The sequence below is a fragment of the Syngnathus acus genome, chromosome 3, assembly GCF_901709675.1.
Source record: "Syngnathus acus chromosome 3, fSynAcu1.2, whole genome shotgun sequence".
In the NCBI taxonomy this organism is placed as follows: domain Eukaryota; kingdom Metazoa; phylum Chordata; class Actinopteri; order Syngnathiformes; family Syngnathidae; genus Syngnathus; species Syngnathus acus.
The window spans coordinates 4,764,194-4,780,977 of record NC_051089.1 but is presented as its reverse complement, the minus strand read 5'-3'; the positions used below and the strand labels follow the sequence as shown (position 1 = coordinate 4,780,977).

Here is a 16,784-nt window from a genome sequence, read left to right as displayed (position 1 = left end):
GGACGAGAGTGGATAAAAGAGCAGGAAGAAAAAGCTACAGAGAGGAGCCAGATGGGCACCTTCACAGTCCATTTATCAAACCCAATGTGGGCCCCTCCCCTCCCCTTTTCCCCGCTGCTCTCATGTCCTAAACCCCCATGTAATTCTGTAATGATTTTCATTATCGTATAATGACCTTACAAAGCCTACAGCAGTTTGCATGGTCAGTACAAAACTCGCAGCTGTTCCCCTCGGTGTTTGTCCGCCCGCTGTGACAAAGCACTTTGCTTTGTTTTTTTGTGGTAATGCCCGACCTTTGGGTTCTTTGGGAGCATTGGTTTGAGGTGACCTCGCTGTATAGGTTCAAGATTGGTGGACTCTGACAAAACACAACATTCTCGAAAGAATCAACAAGACAAACGGTAGCAGGTTTTAGCCACTCGACACAACCTGATGCTTTGTGTCCGGCATGAGCGGCCATTTTTTTCAGACCCTCTGAGAGTTCTTTACCATGAGGTGCCATACCGAACCACCAGTGCCCAGTTGGAGAGTGTGATAACGCATTTAACACACCCGCTCGTCATTCACACCTGAGACGTGACACTAACACACATGACGAGAGAAAACCCGAGCCTAATTTTCACTCACGAGTATACTCACTTTTGTTACTAGCTGTTTAGACATTAATGGCTACGTGTTGAGTTAGTGTTTGAGGGAGTTGCTATTTGTGTATGACGAACCTGACACCAAAGTTATGAATTAAACTTTCTAAAACATGACCTATTGTCATCATTTAGATAATGAATCCTTATTTATTTTTATCTGCGTGTAGACAGGAAGTGGTAATTTTGAGCACCTGGCATATTGAATGCAAATTTTTCACATGACATTTGGATATGCCATTTCTGATCCAGCTTTCCCTGTTCCCTGGATATTACGTCTTGCTCTACAATATGTAATTCACCCGCTCTGCTATTTCTAGTCACAAACAGCACATACACATGCACATACACACACACACACACACACACACAACAGATAATTTCCAGTGAGCTCAATGAGGCCATTTACCGAAACGGGATGCAGAGGGCGGCATCTATCACAGAATTAACGGTGCACTTTGGGGAAAACCATGTTACCAAAGGAAACTCAAGAGAATAAACAAATATAGAAAGATAGCTTAACTTCTTTGGACCGAGTTACTCAGGAAAAAAAAGTGAGAAACCTACCTTCCTTGTAAAACCCCCTGAGAACATTTCATTCATATATTTTGTTGAAATTGCTATATGTGAGTTTTTTTGTTTTATGAAAATAGATGTAAAGGGGGAAAAAAAGTACTTTAAATTTGCATTCCATCAAGCTGGTAATCTCTAATCAGTACGTCTCACTTAACATTGCACCCAGCCATGTGTTTAGTTTTGTGTAAATGCTATCTGTTGACAGCCACTTGAAAGGATGACCCCTGGCTTTTTGGCAAGTGGTGGTGGTGGTTGGGAGGGAGGGGCGGAGGGTGGGGTGGGGTGAACGTGTGTAAAGGGGGAGAGGAGATATCGGGAGCAGCTGGAGTTCAAACACATTGTGTGGGGGCGCTTGACCTCCTTGAAAACTAATCTAATCACTCTTTCACTGTGGGTAGAGTAAACGTATGTCTGCCCTTGCTGACAAGGATGGAGCGTTTCCTGTACGGGGCTGTGATGATATTGCATGTCAGCATCAAATGATGCATTCAAGAAAACGAAAAAGGACTTGCTAGCTCCGGGCCAAGTGATGTACCCCAATTTTACTTAAATGCAACATAGCTTGGGAAGGGGTGCAACAATGCTGTTCCCATTAGTTGTAAATATACACACAAGTAATAAATAAAGATACATAGTAGTGATTAGAATTTTTCCTTTGTGGGCCTAATAAAGGCTAATATTATTCTATTCAATTCTAATCTAGTGTGGTAAATTTGGCAGGGGAGACAGGGCTGATGTTTTGGTTGGGGGACGGGGGACGGGTGGCTAGGCAGATGGTGTTGGGATGGCTTCTAGCTTTCAGCACTCGCGTCTTGGAATGCACCATCAGAGTCGTGGGCGTCGACGCGGCCAAGCAAGGTGTGTGGAAACAGCTTGTTTACAAGACTCATCTGGACCGGGAGACCTTTTCGGGTCAACTGGGGGTGACGCGTCCAAAACAGACGGCCATCGAGAGAAGACTAGGGCCTTGTGTGTCATTTTTCAGAAGCTAAGATGTTTTTTTTTTCCCCTCTAAATACTTTCTGGTTTCAAATCTTTTTTTTCGGGTTCTGGACTGTGTCTATTTGAGGTTTGTGTTTGGGGATGTGTGTGTATGTGTTTGACACGGGGGTCAAGTCTGAGCAAGACAATAAGCAGGGTAATCATATGTGACCGTCGTTAGTTTATACAAGACTCAGAGTGGTGAGAAGCAACAGCTAAAACAACAATCAGTGCATGTGTGTTTTCCGCAAGTGTGGCCATTCTTTATCTGAAGCGATGACCAGCGTGGTGCTCTCTACACTCTTATCAAGAGGGAAGGAAGTGAACAGATTTATCCAGGACACACGTGAGCTGTGATAGGTGCCAGGCCCAGGGAGTACAAACAAAAACATCAAACATGTATGTGTCCAGAATCCACAAAGGGAAATTCATTATTTGTTTCAAAATAGACCGATAGGATTATTTTATATGTATTACAGCTTGGGAAAATTATGGTCTGGATTTTGGCCAGATGGATTTAAAAAAATATATAATTTTTGATACATGAGAACTATTCAGCCAGAGACGATGATTATTCACTTTGTTCACTAATTTTCCGTATGCGTTACCTGTCTCTCCACGTCTGCCTCTGCTGGTGTCTGTCTATCAATGCAGACAGGAGTGTCTCTGCCATTTCTCTCCTGACATCACTTGCTTGGCCATCCTCCTCTACTTTAGCCAAGAACAGCATAGTCTGAAAGGCAAAAAGAATAAATAGGAGACCCTTGAACATTTTGGACAAATGTTTTATTGTGCCTCCATGGATGAAGCAAAGTTATGTAAGGCATGTTTGTAAGCGTGAACTGTAGAAAAAATAGACGCAAAAACCAACACAAACCCCCCCCAGAAACTCAGAACTGAAATTTTGGGGGGAGAATTTGACACATTTGAATATGTTAAATATTCTTTTGAATGTGTCCACATATTTTGAGAATGATTCCAAATCTTCAGATAATTACATATTAAAACAAAAGTAAACATGCATAAAATACAGTTGAAAGTCAGTTTGCAACATTTGCAAACTCCAATTTTTGTTGTTCTGCTGACACTTGTGTTCTTTGGGTTTTTGTAATTAATGTCAATTGTTTTGTCTATAGTGCTTGTATTTTGTTTTTGATGTTTGATTGTGGGTTGTTGACACCTAATATTATAAATACATCAATGAAAAATAAAATAAAAAGTAAATTGCAGATTTCAAATTGGATTGTGTTCGAGATTCGAGATTGCGTTGTGGGCCGAGTGTCTACTGCGACAGCCGCGGGCTGGCGGCGTCGCATAGTAAGTCTGGCATTTCAGTCAGTTTCACATCAGAGGACGGGCAAATTACATCCAATATTAAAGCGTGAGTCAATTAATCACGGCCTCGCACAGCACAGTGTAATGTACGAGTATCCCCCTGTTGAACATGAATTACGGGCTGGCTTAAAAGTGTGACGTGGCACATCAGCGCTAATCGGAGGCATCCTGGCAAACCTTCGCCTGCAAAAGTCCTCCGTCGCTTTTAAGCCGGTTGAGGGGGAGTCAAATGAAAAAGGATCTGGCAGTCCAAATTAAATGCGGCGCTGTCAGCCACAGTCAAATCCTCTCTTCCACCCACCCCTCCTTCGATCCTTCACAGACTCTTCTGGCTCTTTGAATATCCGTTAAAAACGTCGGGGGCCTTCTGGAAGCCGCCTGTGAAAGTGATGGATCTGTAACTCTGACTGACTGTGATGCCTTGTTAAGAGCACTCGCTTGCCGTCATATCCACCAGTCAAGTGCATTCATTTTTTCCCATTAACAGTCACCCGCCTGGAGAGGCTTCCTAGCTAGCTTAAAGAAAAAAAAACACCCACAATGCAAGGGGACACACTATTTTTTGCCTTTTTTGGTGACAATCTACCTGTCCGTCTTAATTCCCACCGAAGAAAGGTTTGATTGTTTCTGTGTGTTTCCAAAGGAGAGCGGTGTAATTCGCAGACGGTATAATGCGCTTACATCTTTTCCAAGACAGGTGTCCTAAAATAAAGTGTCTCCTTGAGTGATTACATTTGACTTTGAGGAGACACCAAATATTAGAGTGACCGGATGAAAACAGTGACTGTGACTCTCCGCCAATGATGACTAACTTTAGTTCAAAACATCCTCCAGGGATGGGTGACAGGTTAGAAAATTCATCGACACTGGGGCCCTGCAGCACGGACTTATGTAGGATTTAAGATCTGTTATGAACTTAAAGAAATTGCTCAAGGGCACCTCGGCAGTAGTTCGACACTAGTCATTTAAGGCAAACCCAACAACACACAACTTCTGTGGTTATTTTGCCAAGAGCTGCTTCAAGTAACCCACAAAATAAATCAAAGAATGTTTTTAGTATGTTCAGTTTAGGCCTTTGTGGGCAATACTTAGCTGTCTTTGATTTCTGCATGTTTTCTACTGTTTATATCGGTACACCACAGAATTAGATCTACAAACTTGATGATGTACATCGCCAATACTGAGTTACCACATGTCTGACCGAAAAACTGATTTTATTGTGTTTTCCTAGATGAATACATGTGTGCTAAAATGACCACAGTGTTGAAAGGGACCCTCGGGTTTACCCTCAGGCTGATCCCTCGGTTATTTAGCCAGGCCACTGTTTGTTTGTTAGTCAAGCCTGGCATCAGTCAGCACAGAGCAGACAACATTAATTTGTCTTTCTTACCGCGTCGACTAAATCCAAACCCCTTCTTCTGTGTGTTTACCCCCTGATGGCAGTAGCTGTCCTCAAGCCTCCACACCCTCAAACCAAAAGCTGACCACACAGGTCCACTCAACCCAGGACACATCCTCAGGTGAACCAGAGGGCAAACAGGACCTAGGCAGCTCAGATGTTTGGGACTCCAAGCATTAAAAACAATCCTGTCTATTTTACTAAAGACCGACATAAACATGGCTAGTCTATCCAAGCAAGGTATGTAAACAAGCACAAAGTCAGGCTAGGCTCATCAGGCAGCAACTACGATTATCAAAAGTTAAAATTCTGTCTTTATGGTGTGCCTATCAAAAATGGTTTTAAACTAGACAGGTTTTTAAAAAAAAATGTTCCTACAGTTTTTGGGGGACTGTTAATAGCCTTGGAAATGCATTAGTCGACTGACACCAAGACTTCAAATATACTGACCACCAAATAGCAAAACATAGACATGGTCTGGAATCTTGGATCAAGAGTATTAGAGGAAAAATAGTAGTAAACCTCACAAATGAAATTTGAAACCTTAAAGTTTTGGGTAGTGACTGACATTAGTTCTTCATTATATGAATTAATATTTTATTTTTCATCAAAATGATGGTGATTTTGGCCAAACACCAAAGCTTCAAGTTCAAACGAGCTTGCGCTAAACTGTCAACGGATATATTTGACAAGCTCAACCGCAAAGATATCTGATTTTACAGAGCCACGCCAAGTGGCAGCTTGGCAACCTCTTCCCTGTCTCAATCTCTTCTTGCTTTCTAATACAAGACCCCAATATTGCTTGGGGGGGGTCGCATCAGGTGCTTCGCCAAGGAGGGAAAAAAAAGCTATGGCTCACAAACAACTGGCAACCTGCGATCCTGTCAGACCAAGTCGTCGTCCGGACGAGTTATCTGTGCGTGTTTGTGGCACACCACTGTTGAGTAACTTTGCTCCTGAGGGCAAACTCTCCACTGGTGGCAAAATGGTATTAAGCCCGGGAAGAAAAAAAAAGTGCAGTGACTGTTCTGTGGCATTACAGAGGTTGGTGTGTAGCATTTGCTTGCTGCCACATGATTTTAGAAGGTTCATATTTCAACTATTATTTTCCATTGTGGAGGGAAAACAAAACAAAACAATACTTCTAGTCACGATTAAATTATTTCTCGTTCCTGGCTAACTTTATTACTCAAGCATGGTTTAAATAAAATGCCCATTTAGTTTTGTATTTTATTTTTGTATTATTGTGTAAATTGGGGATGTTTGCCTGACTCATTAGAATTGTTGTCATTAAAAAATACAATGTCTTCTAAAAGAACAAAATGCACGGTGTTGATATGTCCTTGTAACGAAAGGCCTTTGTGCTGAACTCGCCCATGCAGTGTTGTTGCCCCCCATCAATAATGTCACAGGGCAAAAATAGCTTTCACCATACACAGCAGGTTATATGGAGTGTAAAACATTAGAAAAATGTGTCTGCAACATCAGAGTAACATGTTTGAAGTGAAAAGGGGCTGGATGGGTGGTTGGCTTAGGGGGGAGGATGAAGACACTCCCAAAAAGGGAAGAGTCCTGTCAAGTGATTTTCTTTGAAGGCATTGTAACACAGTCAAGTGGGCAGAGAGACTTTCTATGGCCCCCAAAGCAGTCCATCTTGCGTCCAGAATACAAGTCGCTTAGAATGGACATATGCTTTCCACAGGATCAAATGGAGCAGAACTCCCAGGCTTTTGTGGCACTCTCTTTTTCGGGGCCACAAGAGAAGAAAAGGCAAATCTGTTGCCGGGTCGTTGTCCCACTGGGGGCCCACAAAAATCACATAAAAATTCACCGGCCTATTTCTTACAAGGCTTTTTTTTGTCCTGAGTCACATAATAAAAGGGGTGTGGATCCAGTTGGCCCTAATGGCTAAACCACCTACTTCCTTTCAGAGTCAGGAAGAGGCTACATATGCTTGCGTACTCCTCATTGGCCGTATGAGCATGGAACCATCTATCACTGGGACACCGCAGAGGTGAATGCGGGACAATGCGGTCCGAGTTGGCCAGAGATGTTACGCAGCGAACGAGACAGTCAAGGCCCTTCTGCTCGCTTTAACGGCCTCTTTTCTCTCTTTTTGGTGTATAAAAACCTTGTCCGGATTCTTGCTGGATAGCAGATTGGGATCAGCACCTCAGCTTCTTGCCAGTAAAAAGCTTTTTGCTAACTGGGACCAAGGCCAAACAGTCTACAGTGATACATAAGTCCCGAGCTTGCGGGATTGCTAAACTAATAAGTAAAAAAAGGGGGTGATGCTATTCATTTGTTAAAGATCTTGCTTTGGAGACATTGGAGTTATAAAAGTCATGATTACAATATATTTGAAGAGATCATTGGTTTAAAAGAATCAAATGATGAACAGGAAATACAGGCAGTACTGTTTGACTTTTTGTGTGGTATGGCTCACTTCAGAGTCGAGTCGAGACATGAGACCAAACCGAGATATTGTACGTACTGTCCTTTAAAAATTGTAATTTATTGTTAGGTTAAACCCGACACACACAGATTCCATCCCTACTGTATTCTAAAATTGTACAAAATCGTATTTATGCAAGGACAATCCCAGACCAGAAATTCCGATCCTACAGCTTCAATCACAAACACAGAGCAAACTTCATCCCTCCAGTTAGTGAACCGCTAACACCATCCTGCGCATCTCCTCACAGATAGAGAGATCTGACGTGAGTGACGGTGTTAAACGGGCAAGATGTAGGACGACGTAATTAACGCTAGTCCTTAAAGCGGGCCCGCTTTGGCTCCACCGGGAGCGCCCGATATAGCGCTCATTAATTCCTATTTGTGCATAATGAGAGGGTCATGTTAGATGTAATAAATGGCTCTTTTATTTGGGCGAGAGCTGCGGGGCGGCATCCACTGCTGGCTAGCAGTCTCATAAACACCCTTAAGCAGATCTCATCAGGCTCATTGGGTGGGGAACGATCACATTCAGCAAGCATAATGAATCAGGTGGATTGAGAAACTCCTCAACGCCCTTTGCTAATTAAATACAGAGACACGCTGCATGGTTTTGCGTAATATTACTCATTTAACACTACCAGTGTTTTCCCATCTTCCGAAGTCAATGGTAACCTCGTTGGTAGGCTTTGTTCAAAAGGTTAAACTATGTCATAAGCAATCGCAAATGTCATAAAAAGTAGCCTGAAATTGATTCTCTCTTCCTTTCAAACTAAAGTCAAATCTAATTAGGTCTTCCATTCCTCAAGATAATTAGTTACACGGCGTAACTCAAGTCTAAAGTGCATTTTCCCGGATTTGCCATTTAATCCCCTTGATGGAATCAGATCGTATCAACTCTAGTATTCCAGGACTGAGTTATTTTAAGATCATACACTGTATACAGTATGTTGAACATTCAGCGTTCAATGTAAAAAGTGCCAGTGTCGCTAACCCCTTTTGCCAGATTAAAGCGGACGCCATTTGAGGGCGTGTATGACTCCGTAATCCAATTATATGTTTCAAGAGGTCTTCTGTGCCGCGTGTGGCATTGTCCGTTATTGTTTTGCCATGTGGTTGCTGTGAGGTTTTCTTTTTTTTTTTCTTTTTTTTTTTTTAAGGGCATCTTAACTCTTGAATCTTAATCATGACAAAGCCAATCCAGTTGGAAATTCAGAGGCAGGGTAAAAATGCTCTCCGACAATCACATTTTATTTTTAGTATTTTTTCAAAACTTGCCATATGAAAGAGTTTACAACAAATAATTTGCATATTTTTTTATTTGCCACATTTTTGGGAGGTTTTTGTTGGAAGGCTATTGACTGGCATATGAGACCTTCAATAAATGCATTCACCACTATTTAAGAAACTAAGGTCTAATTTTTGTCTAATTTAATTTGGCATCTTTAATGTCAAACTTTTCTTAGTCATCTTAGCACTTTTTAACACAAACCCTCCTTTTCCCACGTCTCGGTATGACACAGGAGGAATAAGCAGGTCCCCTGCAGCCAACGCCGTCGAACGCGATTAAAGCCAGCCGGTGATTAATCTCTGATGCCCCATAATTCCTCTTTACCACTTTAATGGATGTTATCTCTCCTTCTCTTGAAGGAGCTTATCTTGCTGATCAGGGCCAAGGATGAGGAAAAAGTGGCTGTAGGTAGGACGATGGATGAACCAACGGGGTGGGGTGGTGGGCAAGCAAATCAAATCCATACAGAGGTAAATAAATAAATAAATATGTAAATAAGTAAGTAAATAAATAACGGTGGTGGAATGAGCGAGCTTCTAAGCGGATAAGGCAGATCAGGCTCTGTAAAGTGCTCATTTGTTTTCTAAGAAGACGTGACAAGCCGCTTCTTAAAACCTGCAGATACAGTTGAGGAAAAAAAAAAAAAAACACTGTCACACAGACAAACAAAATAAATGATCCAAACCGCTGTCAATAAACATCCACCGCCCACTTGCGGCGGGGATAAGCTAACCTCCACATTGGATCAGACAGAAGCAGGTACAAAGACCCAAATGTGCTTTTCCTCTTAATCATATTTCTTTTCAAATGAGCTAATTTTCTTTTGCTGAATGACAGTGATATAGAACAGCCTCGTTGATTTCGGCACTGTGACACAATCCAGAGCTCAAGACGCTGACACAAACTTGATGATGTCGCTTAATGTGCTCCAAAACTCCCAAATCAATCCTCCGCAGCTGCAAAACAATCGTGGGAAGTTCTATGCACCTTCGCTTGCGGAACAAAACCGTCTTGATTTGGGAATCTAGTGCACACAAACATGTGTTGACATTACAATGTTAGGTTCGCCTCCATCTATTTTCCAGAACGCTCATTAGGGTCACGGTAATATGTACGGGATTTCTATATTATTAATCTCTATCTACATATATAGCACACAACCCCCCACCTGAGTATGTAAAAGAGTGTCAGGGTTCAACTTGAACTCGTTGTGATCGTACAACAGACGAACAAAACTGACATTTGCCACGTCTAAATACAAAGCCGCCGGGCCCCAATGGCTCCAGGTAACACAGACGCACGCCGGGAGCCGCCACCGCCATATCTGCCGGTAAAAATTCACCAAAGGGGTTTAAGCGTTTACCCAGAACACTATCAGGCAACTGCTGAAAATTCAGCTTACCCTGTTGAATGGGGACTTCAAAGGGAATGGCAAATACCTTCACGATGCAACACTTTTCTTCTCTTCCCTCCTTCCCGGACTGCTTTTCATTCGTATTTGCAAACGGCTGGTGTAACATACGTCATTGGCCGCATATTTTTCTATTTAAGTGAATAATAACAATAATCTCTGGGTAATTTTTGACATCTGAATGGAGCAAATCGGGAAGGCTGCGGGTAAACAAGGTTGCACATTTATTGAATGCAAGATTATACAAATAAACGTATTACCCAAACAATAAGGTTGAATATGATTTTTTTTTCCACAAGACAATAAAATGTGCAAGCTGGTGCACAACCAGAAATGCTAAAATAAACAGTGACCGATAATAAATTGTGGCACTATGAGGCATATTCAGATACTTGCAACTAATTTTGCTTCTTAGTGTGTGACTGGATAACAAAATATATAATTTGTTTGATTGTTGCCGTCATATTTTTTTAACACATTTGCTTAAATGGATTGGAAAAAAAAAATTCTCTGGCGACACAAGTGGGTAAAAATAAAAGAAGAAAAATGAGTGCCGGTAAACGTGCATTTTTTTTTGAAATATGCCTTTTTCCCGAGCTCTCCAATAACAGAAAAACAATGATTGCTTGCTGAAATTATTTATGTCAGGCCGTACACCGGAAAGCGTAACATTTATTATGTTTTACAAAGCCATCAAATAAATGGGAGAAGGGATTAATTGCCCCCGGCTCGACCTTAAAATAATTATTTGGAGCCAGGCAAACTCTAAACTCCAATGAAATTGATACACTTTGATAATTAGATTCTTGGCACTGACCCGCTGGAGTCAATAAAGGTTATTAAGGCCAATTGCTGTCTAAACGCATTACGGGCAGGGGTAAACTGTCCGTCCAAGCGCCCCCTCCTGCCCGCTGCCTCCCCCCGGCATTACTCTAGCAACGCCAATATGATAATCCATTCTCCGTCCTGGGGCTCGTGTCTCTACTCTGCCGTACAAAAAACAGATTGGATTCGCTTAACCTTTTCCCGGACTTTGATCAAATGAGCTCACAGTGCAATAACATTTACATTGACCCCCCAAACACCCCACACCACCTCACTTCTCTGCCTCACCCCGATACACATTTATTGTTTCTCTACTGCGTCTCTAACACATGAAGTTAATATGGTTGTCTTCTGAGTTACTGCTGAATTTGATTTATAAACTAGTCCTTCTGATAGGAAACAATGTAAAGTTAGTAAGTCATTATAAAAGCTTTAATAACTGTAGGAGGGTGCGGGTTCGATTCCACCTCCGGCCCTCCCTGTGTGGAGTTTGCATGTTCTCCCCAGGCCCGTGTGGGTTTTCTCCGGGCACTCCGGTTTCCTCCCACATCCCAAAAACATGCTTGGTAGGCCGATTGAAGAGTCCAAATTGCCCCTAGGTGTGAGTGCGAGTGCAAATGGTTGTTTGTCTCTGTGTGCCCTGCGATTGGCTGGCAACCGGTTTAGGGTGTCCCCCGCCTACTGCCCGATGACGGCTGAGATAGGCTCCAGCACACCCGCGACCCCCGTGGGGACTAAGCGGTTCAGGAAATGGATGGATGGATGGATGGATGGATGAAGTTAAAGAAAAGTGCATCACTATATGATAAAAGCTAGCCAATATAAAATTAGACAAAATATGAGTAAAATACAGTAAAATAATATAATATATGACAAAAGAAGAAGCTAGCCAATGTAAAATTAGACAAAATATAAGTAAAACTACAGTAAAACTACTATGAAGAATGAACAGAGTGGCCCATACATGCTAGCTCGCATTAGCAGTGGTACCTTGACTTACGAATGCCCCAACTTATGAGTATTTCAGGTTACCAGATACAACGCTGCTCAAGTGGAGTAACAAAACAGTAGCTGACTCACTTTCAGCCATTTATTGAAGGGTACAAACAAAAATACAAAATTAAGTCCAAAACCCTGTAACTTGAAAATTCTCCCTGAAAATTCTAAATCTGATGACTTTTGAGGTCCATGTGATTAAGGATCATCTGTCAATTCCTTTACATCCCGACACAAAAAGGTAGGAAAAAAAACTGTACTTATAGGTGTGACCAATGGGATGGAAAACGGAGTGACAGGCTGGGTGAACGGAGACGAGGAAGACATGGCCCTCAATACCATTTCCTGTTTGTTCCATCTTGATGTATACAAATGTACTCAGGCTGGAGTGGAACCCGTTTATCATTATGAAAGTCTATTAATTTTGCCTTGATATAAAAAGAATTTGCTCTAACAAGGCTGCTGTCAAGGCGAGGAGAACAGGAAGGAAGAGCAGAAGAGATTTCGCCACCGCAGCCGGCTCCGCCTTTTTGAAGTCAAGACGAGCCGCCACTGAAGTCGAGGAAAGTGACAAATTAGGGGGGGCTGTAGTGTGCCGAGCGAGAACTGCTAAATCAATTAAAGTCACATCGAGTGCAAACATTCGCATCAATGGCCTGCACGCACACACAAATGGAGGACAGGAAGAAGAAGAGGATGGGGTGGTGAGAAAACAGTACACCAGCATCAAGCCAAAATTCCTTTTCTGCCTATTGTGGATTATGACACATTGTTGCTAGTTCAAAGAAAAGGTCACGATTGTGCAAGGGCCACGAGAGCAGACACCTGAGGAAACCTGTGAGACAGGTCAACCCCGATCACAGGGGAGTGGAGAACCATATCGTTTAAAGAGGACAATTAAAAAAGTAACACATAATTAAAAAAAAAAAAAAAGATCCAAAACACACACGCCGACGTTGGCCACAATGCAATGTTCTACTAAGGTGAGCCAAAAAATTCAGTAGTTAGAACAAAACGAAGAAGCTAGAGGTCGCCCAGGGGCGAGGCAATATCTTTGTGGCGGTTCGAACAAATGCACCCCAGGGTCTTAAATACGACAAAAAGATGGTGAAATGTTTTCACATCGTTTTACAACATATCATGCAACCTGCGGCCCGTGGGCCATTTACGTCTCCGTCAGAGCGTTTGACACAGCCGAATACTAATATAAACACTAATGAACTTTAATGAACATTGCTGTGATCATTGAATGTTTTCAGAACTACAGTGGGCATCGGAGGACTTCATCAACACGAAAAGGTACCCCTCGCCGTTATTGTTAAGAATATGTATTTTATTTACAGAGAACCATATGGAGTCATTTCTACAGCTTCACAGACAGGTGTTGGTTTCCAAATAAATGCAACAAAAATGTGTGTGTGTGCGTGTGCCTGATGGAGAAGTGGGGTGGGGAGGGGGAGGCGCTCTTGATTTAAATAACGCAAGAGAAATGTGTTGTGATCGCAACACCCCCCACCCACATCTGCACACACTCCCCAAAAGGAGGAAAATCTATAAGTCACATGCATGAAGTGCTTTTCATCAGCGTATGGAAGAGGTCGATGCACGGGGATGTAAATATTGCTTGCCAGAGCAATAAATGTTGTCTTTCATCACGACGCCTGAATTATTACGTTTGCGCGCCGGGCAAATGTAATATTATTTTTGCATCGGCTCAATGAATGGACAAAATAGAGGGGAGACATAAAACAAATAAACAAAGCAGCAGTATGTATATGAAAATTGGCTTATTTATTGTATTTAAATCTCTCTGTACTATGAAGTATGTCTCTCCATTTCTATTTTATTAGAAAACATTATTCAGATGATATTTACTATGTCGCTGTATATTTGCGGCTTTTATTTAGTCATAAAAAACGAGCTTGAATTTCCTGCATTAGCGCAAGATGTCTACTGCACGGATGACATTTATTTACTTGTTACTATACGGACGTTTAAAAACATCATTAACTTATTTTCCCCCTTTATATTTATATTTGTTGTCATTTTAATTAGTAGAGTTTATATGCTTATTATATACATGTTGATAAATACATCTGACTTGTATTCATTTTTTTAAATGTAAATATTTTTAATAGTTAAACATAAAATTGCTGATTTATCATCTACATCAAGTCATATACAAAACTATTCTTATGGATTTTTTTTGAAGTCTTTTTTATTTTAAGTAAATGACCTTAAATCAATGCAGGGACTACACGTACGTATGTCTCGTGGTAGTTAAATATCAAACCATATTAACTTTTACAAATATATATCATGTGCAATATGTTTAATATGTTTTGATTTTGTTTCATACTTTTGATTTATTTTTTTGTGTTTTATTGATATGCAAGTGCAAGAAATATATTCAAATTCTGTAACACACACTCTTCTGAGTAATAATTCTCCATGATTCAATTCTATCTAACTATTTTGTTTCATTCAAGTATTTTTTGACCACATGGAATAATTCCAAATGTAAACCAAAAATTAGGCCATGGCTTACTTGGCTGTTCCGGGAACATTCGGAAAAAGCTTGGGTGACACTTCGAAACAAGGCGAGCGAGCAGGAGAAAGAGACCTCACATTTCACTTGATGCCCTTCTCTAAATGCGCCTCCAAATCACTCACTTCATTTCAGGGCCCCCAGAGGCGGCACTCCAGATGAGTTTAGCACCCACCCCCAAAAAAAAAAAAAAAAAAGAACAAAAAACCTCACCCGTCCACCCACTCATCTCACCCGGCAGAGCTTGGACAGTGAAATTGCGAGAGAGCTACGGAAAGAGAGAGGAGGCTCTCTCAGTCTTCATCCCCGCCCGAGCATTAGATGTGATTACTGCTCAGCTTCGCACACTGACATAGACTGAGAGCTTCTCCAGTCACTGGCGGCGGGCGGGCGAGCGACTCAAGGAAACACAGGGGAGAAAGCGAGGAAGAGAGTGTTGGATGATAGAGGATGCTTCAGTGATGCAAGAGTGCCCCCTGCTGCTTCAGACGTCAAGCTTGTTAGACACGCAAACACTTTGGAGAGCGAGCGCAGTGTCGTGTTGTGTGTGTAAATGTGTGTGGCACATGTGTACAGCGCGATGCCGGAGACTTAATTATGAGTGTGACATTACAAAGTGATTCCTTTACAGTGGTGTCTGACTAATAGCCGCGTCCCTCCGCAATAAAAGCGTCTGCGAGGCTGCGATTAAACAAATGACACGTCTTTAAGAAGGCGCCCGTCCGTCATGTCACAAGAAACACACGCGCACACACGCATTCCCTGGACGGTGGGCATTTCTTGGGCGCCTCGTCATTTGTGTTGAGGGAGTTTTGTGTTTACCTCACAAGCGGATGGGTGTTTACGTTGGTTTATGTTGGTGAAGCGATTTTTTTATGTTGATGGTATGTTAGCGCCGGTTAGATTTGGTTGCTTGGTTTTGGTTGGTGAAAAGCACAGTGAAGCTCAGCATTGGTAATTGTTATTTCTGCTTTTTTGTTTTTCAATATGAATGTGTGTGTGTGTTTTTCAATTTTTGTAGTGTGTTTGGATGCTTTTTAGTCATAGGCTGAATATGAAGGCCAAATTTCAAAGCTAAATTTTAGGTGTGTAAATTGATGTCATACAATTAATTGTGACTTTCTAAAGTACTTATTTTTCAAATTTCAAGTGTTAGAATTCCATACTGTCTCCCATTTTTGATTTTCTCCCAAATTTCTAAATTGTAAAAAAATACACAATTATTAAAATTTGCAGTATGACAAATTAGTTTTTTTTGGGGGGGGGCACAAAACTATGGAGTTCCAAACACCACAGTTAGTGCAAATTTTTACATTGGACAATTATGAATATTAAAATGTGGTGATTTTATTTCTACCATAAAAGCATAAGCAATTTTTGGAAGGCTTTTTGCTTATTTTTGTACTACAGGAACAAAAGTGTTTTTTGGGAGATAAACAATTTCATATTTCGACACACCCTTAAAACCACTGGGGGAAATTGTGAGCAAATGGTGGCAATGACGTTTTTCTAAATATGTGTTTGTAGCTCACTATTTTTTAAAACTGTTCTGCAACATTCCCCAAGAAGGCTGTGCCTCTCTCTCTCGAGTCCATGAAATGTCAGCGTCAATCAAAAGCGAGCATTATTAACTTTCCATTGTTGTTTGAAACAGCGCTTGTGTCTGATCTCATCAAAGAGTGTGCAAGTGTACTCTGTGTTGTGTGGCAAACACGAGATCAAAAGCTCACCATGGTCTCCATCACTTTCCAGTCTTTCTCCAACTCCTCCATGGGTTTGCTCCACCAGCTGCAGAAGCGTGTGTAGCGCCGGCCTTGAAACCAGTATTGACGCAGCCACTCAAACTCCACCTGCACGCAAGTCGACAAACACAAAGCATTACGATCTTGATCGAGTCTATAAGTAATAAACAGCCTTTTTTGTTTTCAGTTAGTAAAGACAATTGATCTTTGGTGTAACCATAAACGATTGAATGATGACACTTTAATCCCATCGTGGCAATTTAAGGGCGAGCCCGTTATGCGGTCCTCTTCTGTTCTCTCACACGATTTACTTTGCAGCAGTAAATTACCAAATTCGACTTAAATGCATTAGTGTGAAATGATTTCATTGTTCCAACAGTCTTTGAAAGTCTTCATGTGGGAAATACGGACAAACATACTGACGACTGAATTGGTCAGTATTTTTTACCATGAAAGAACGATGAAAACAAATTATCAAGACGTTTTTGACATGTTTTTTAAAAGAAAAGGTTTGAAATTTATCACAATTAATACACTTATTTTCCAATTAAAAAAATGTTTTTATAGCTTGACATTTCTTTTTTT

At 41.4% G+C, this 16,784-nt stretch overlaps 1 protein-coding gene across 1 annotated transcript in view; it reads right to left on the bottom strand.

Moving 5' to 3' along the window:
* Positions 1-16,784, bottom strand: part of fto (FTO alpha-ketoglutarate dependent dioxygenase) — a 97,981-nt gene that overhangs the window by 50,970 nt on the left and 30,227 nt on the right. The window contains exons 7-8 of the mRNA XM_037247346.1: positions 16,188-16,307; positions 2,807-2,931 (exon numbers count right to left, since the gene is read on the bottom strand). Coding sequence (XP_037103241.1) covers positions 2,807-2,931; positions 16,188-16,307 — 245 coding nt within the window. The remainder of the gene's footprint in view (positions 1-2,806; positions 2,932-16,187; positions 16,308-16,784) is intronic.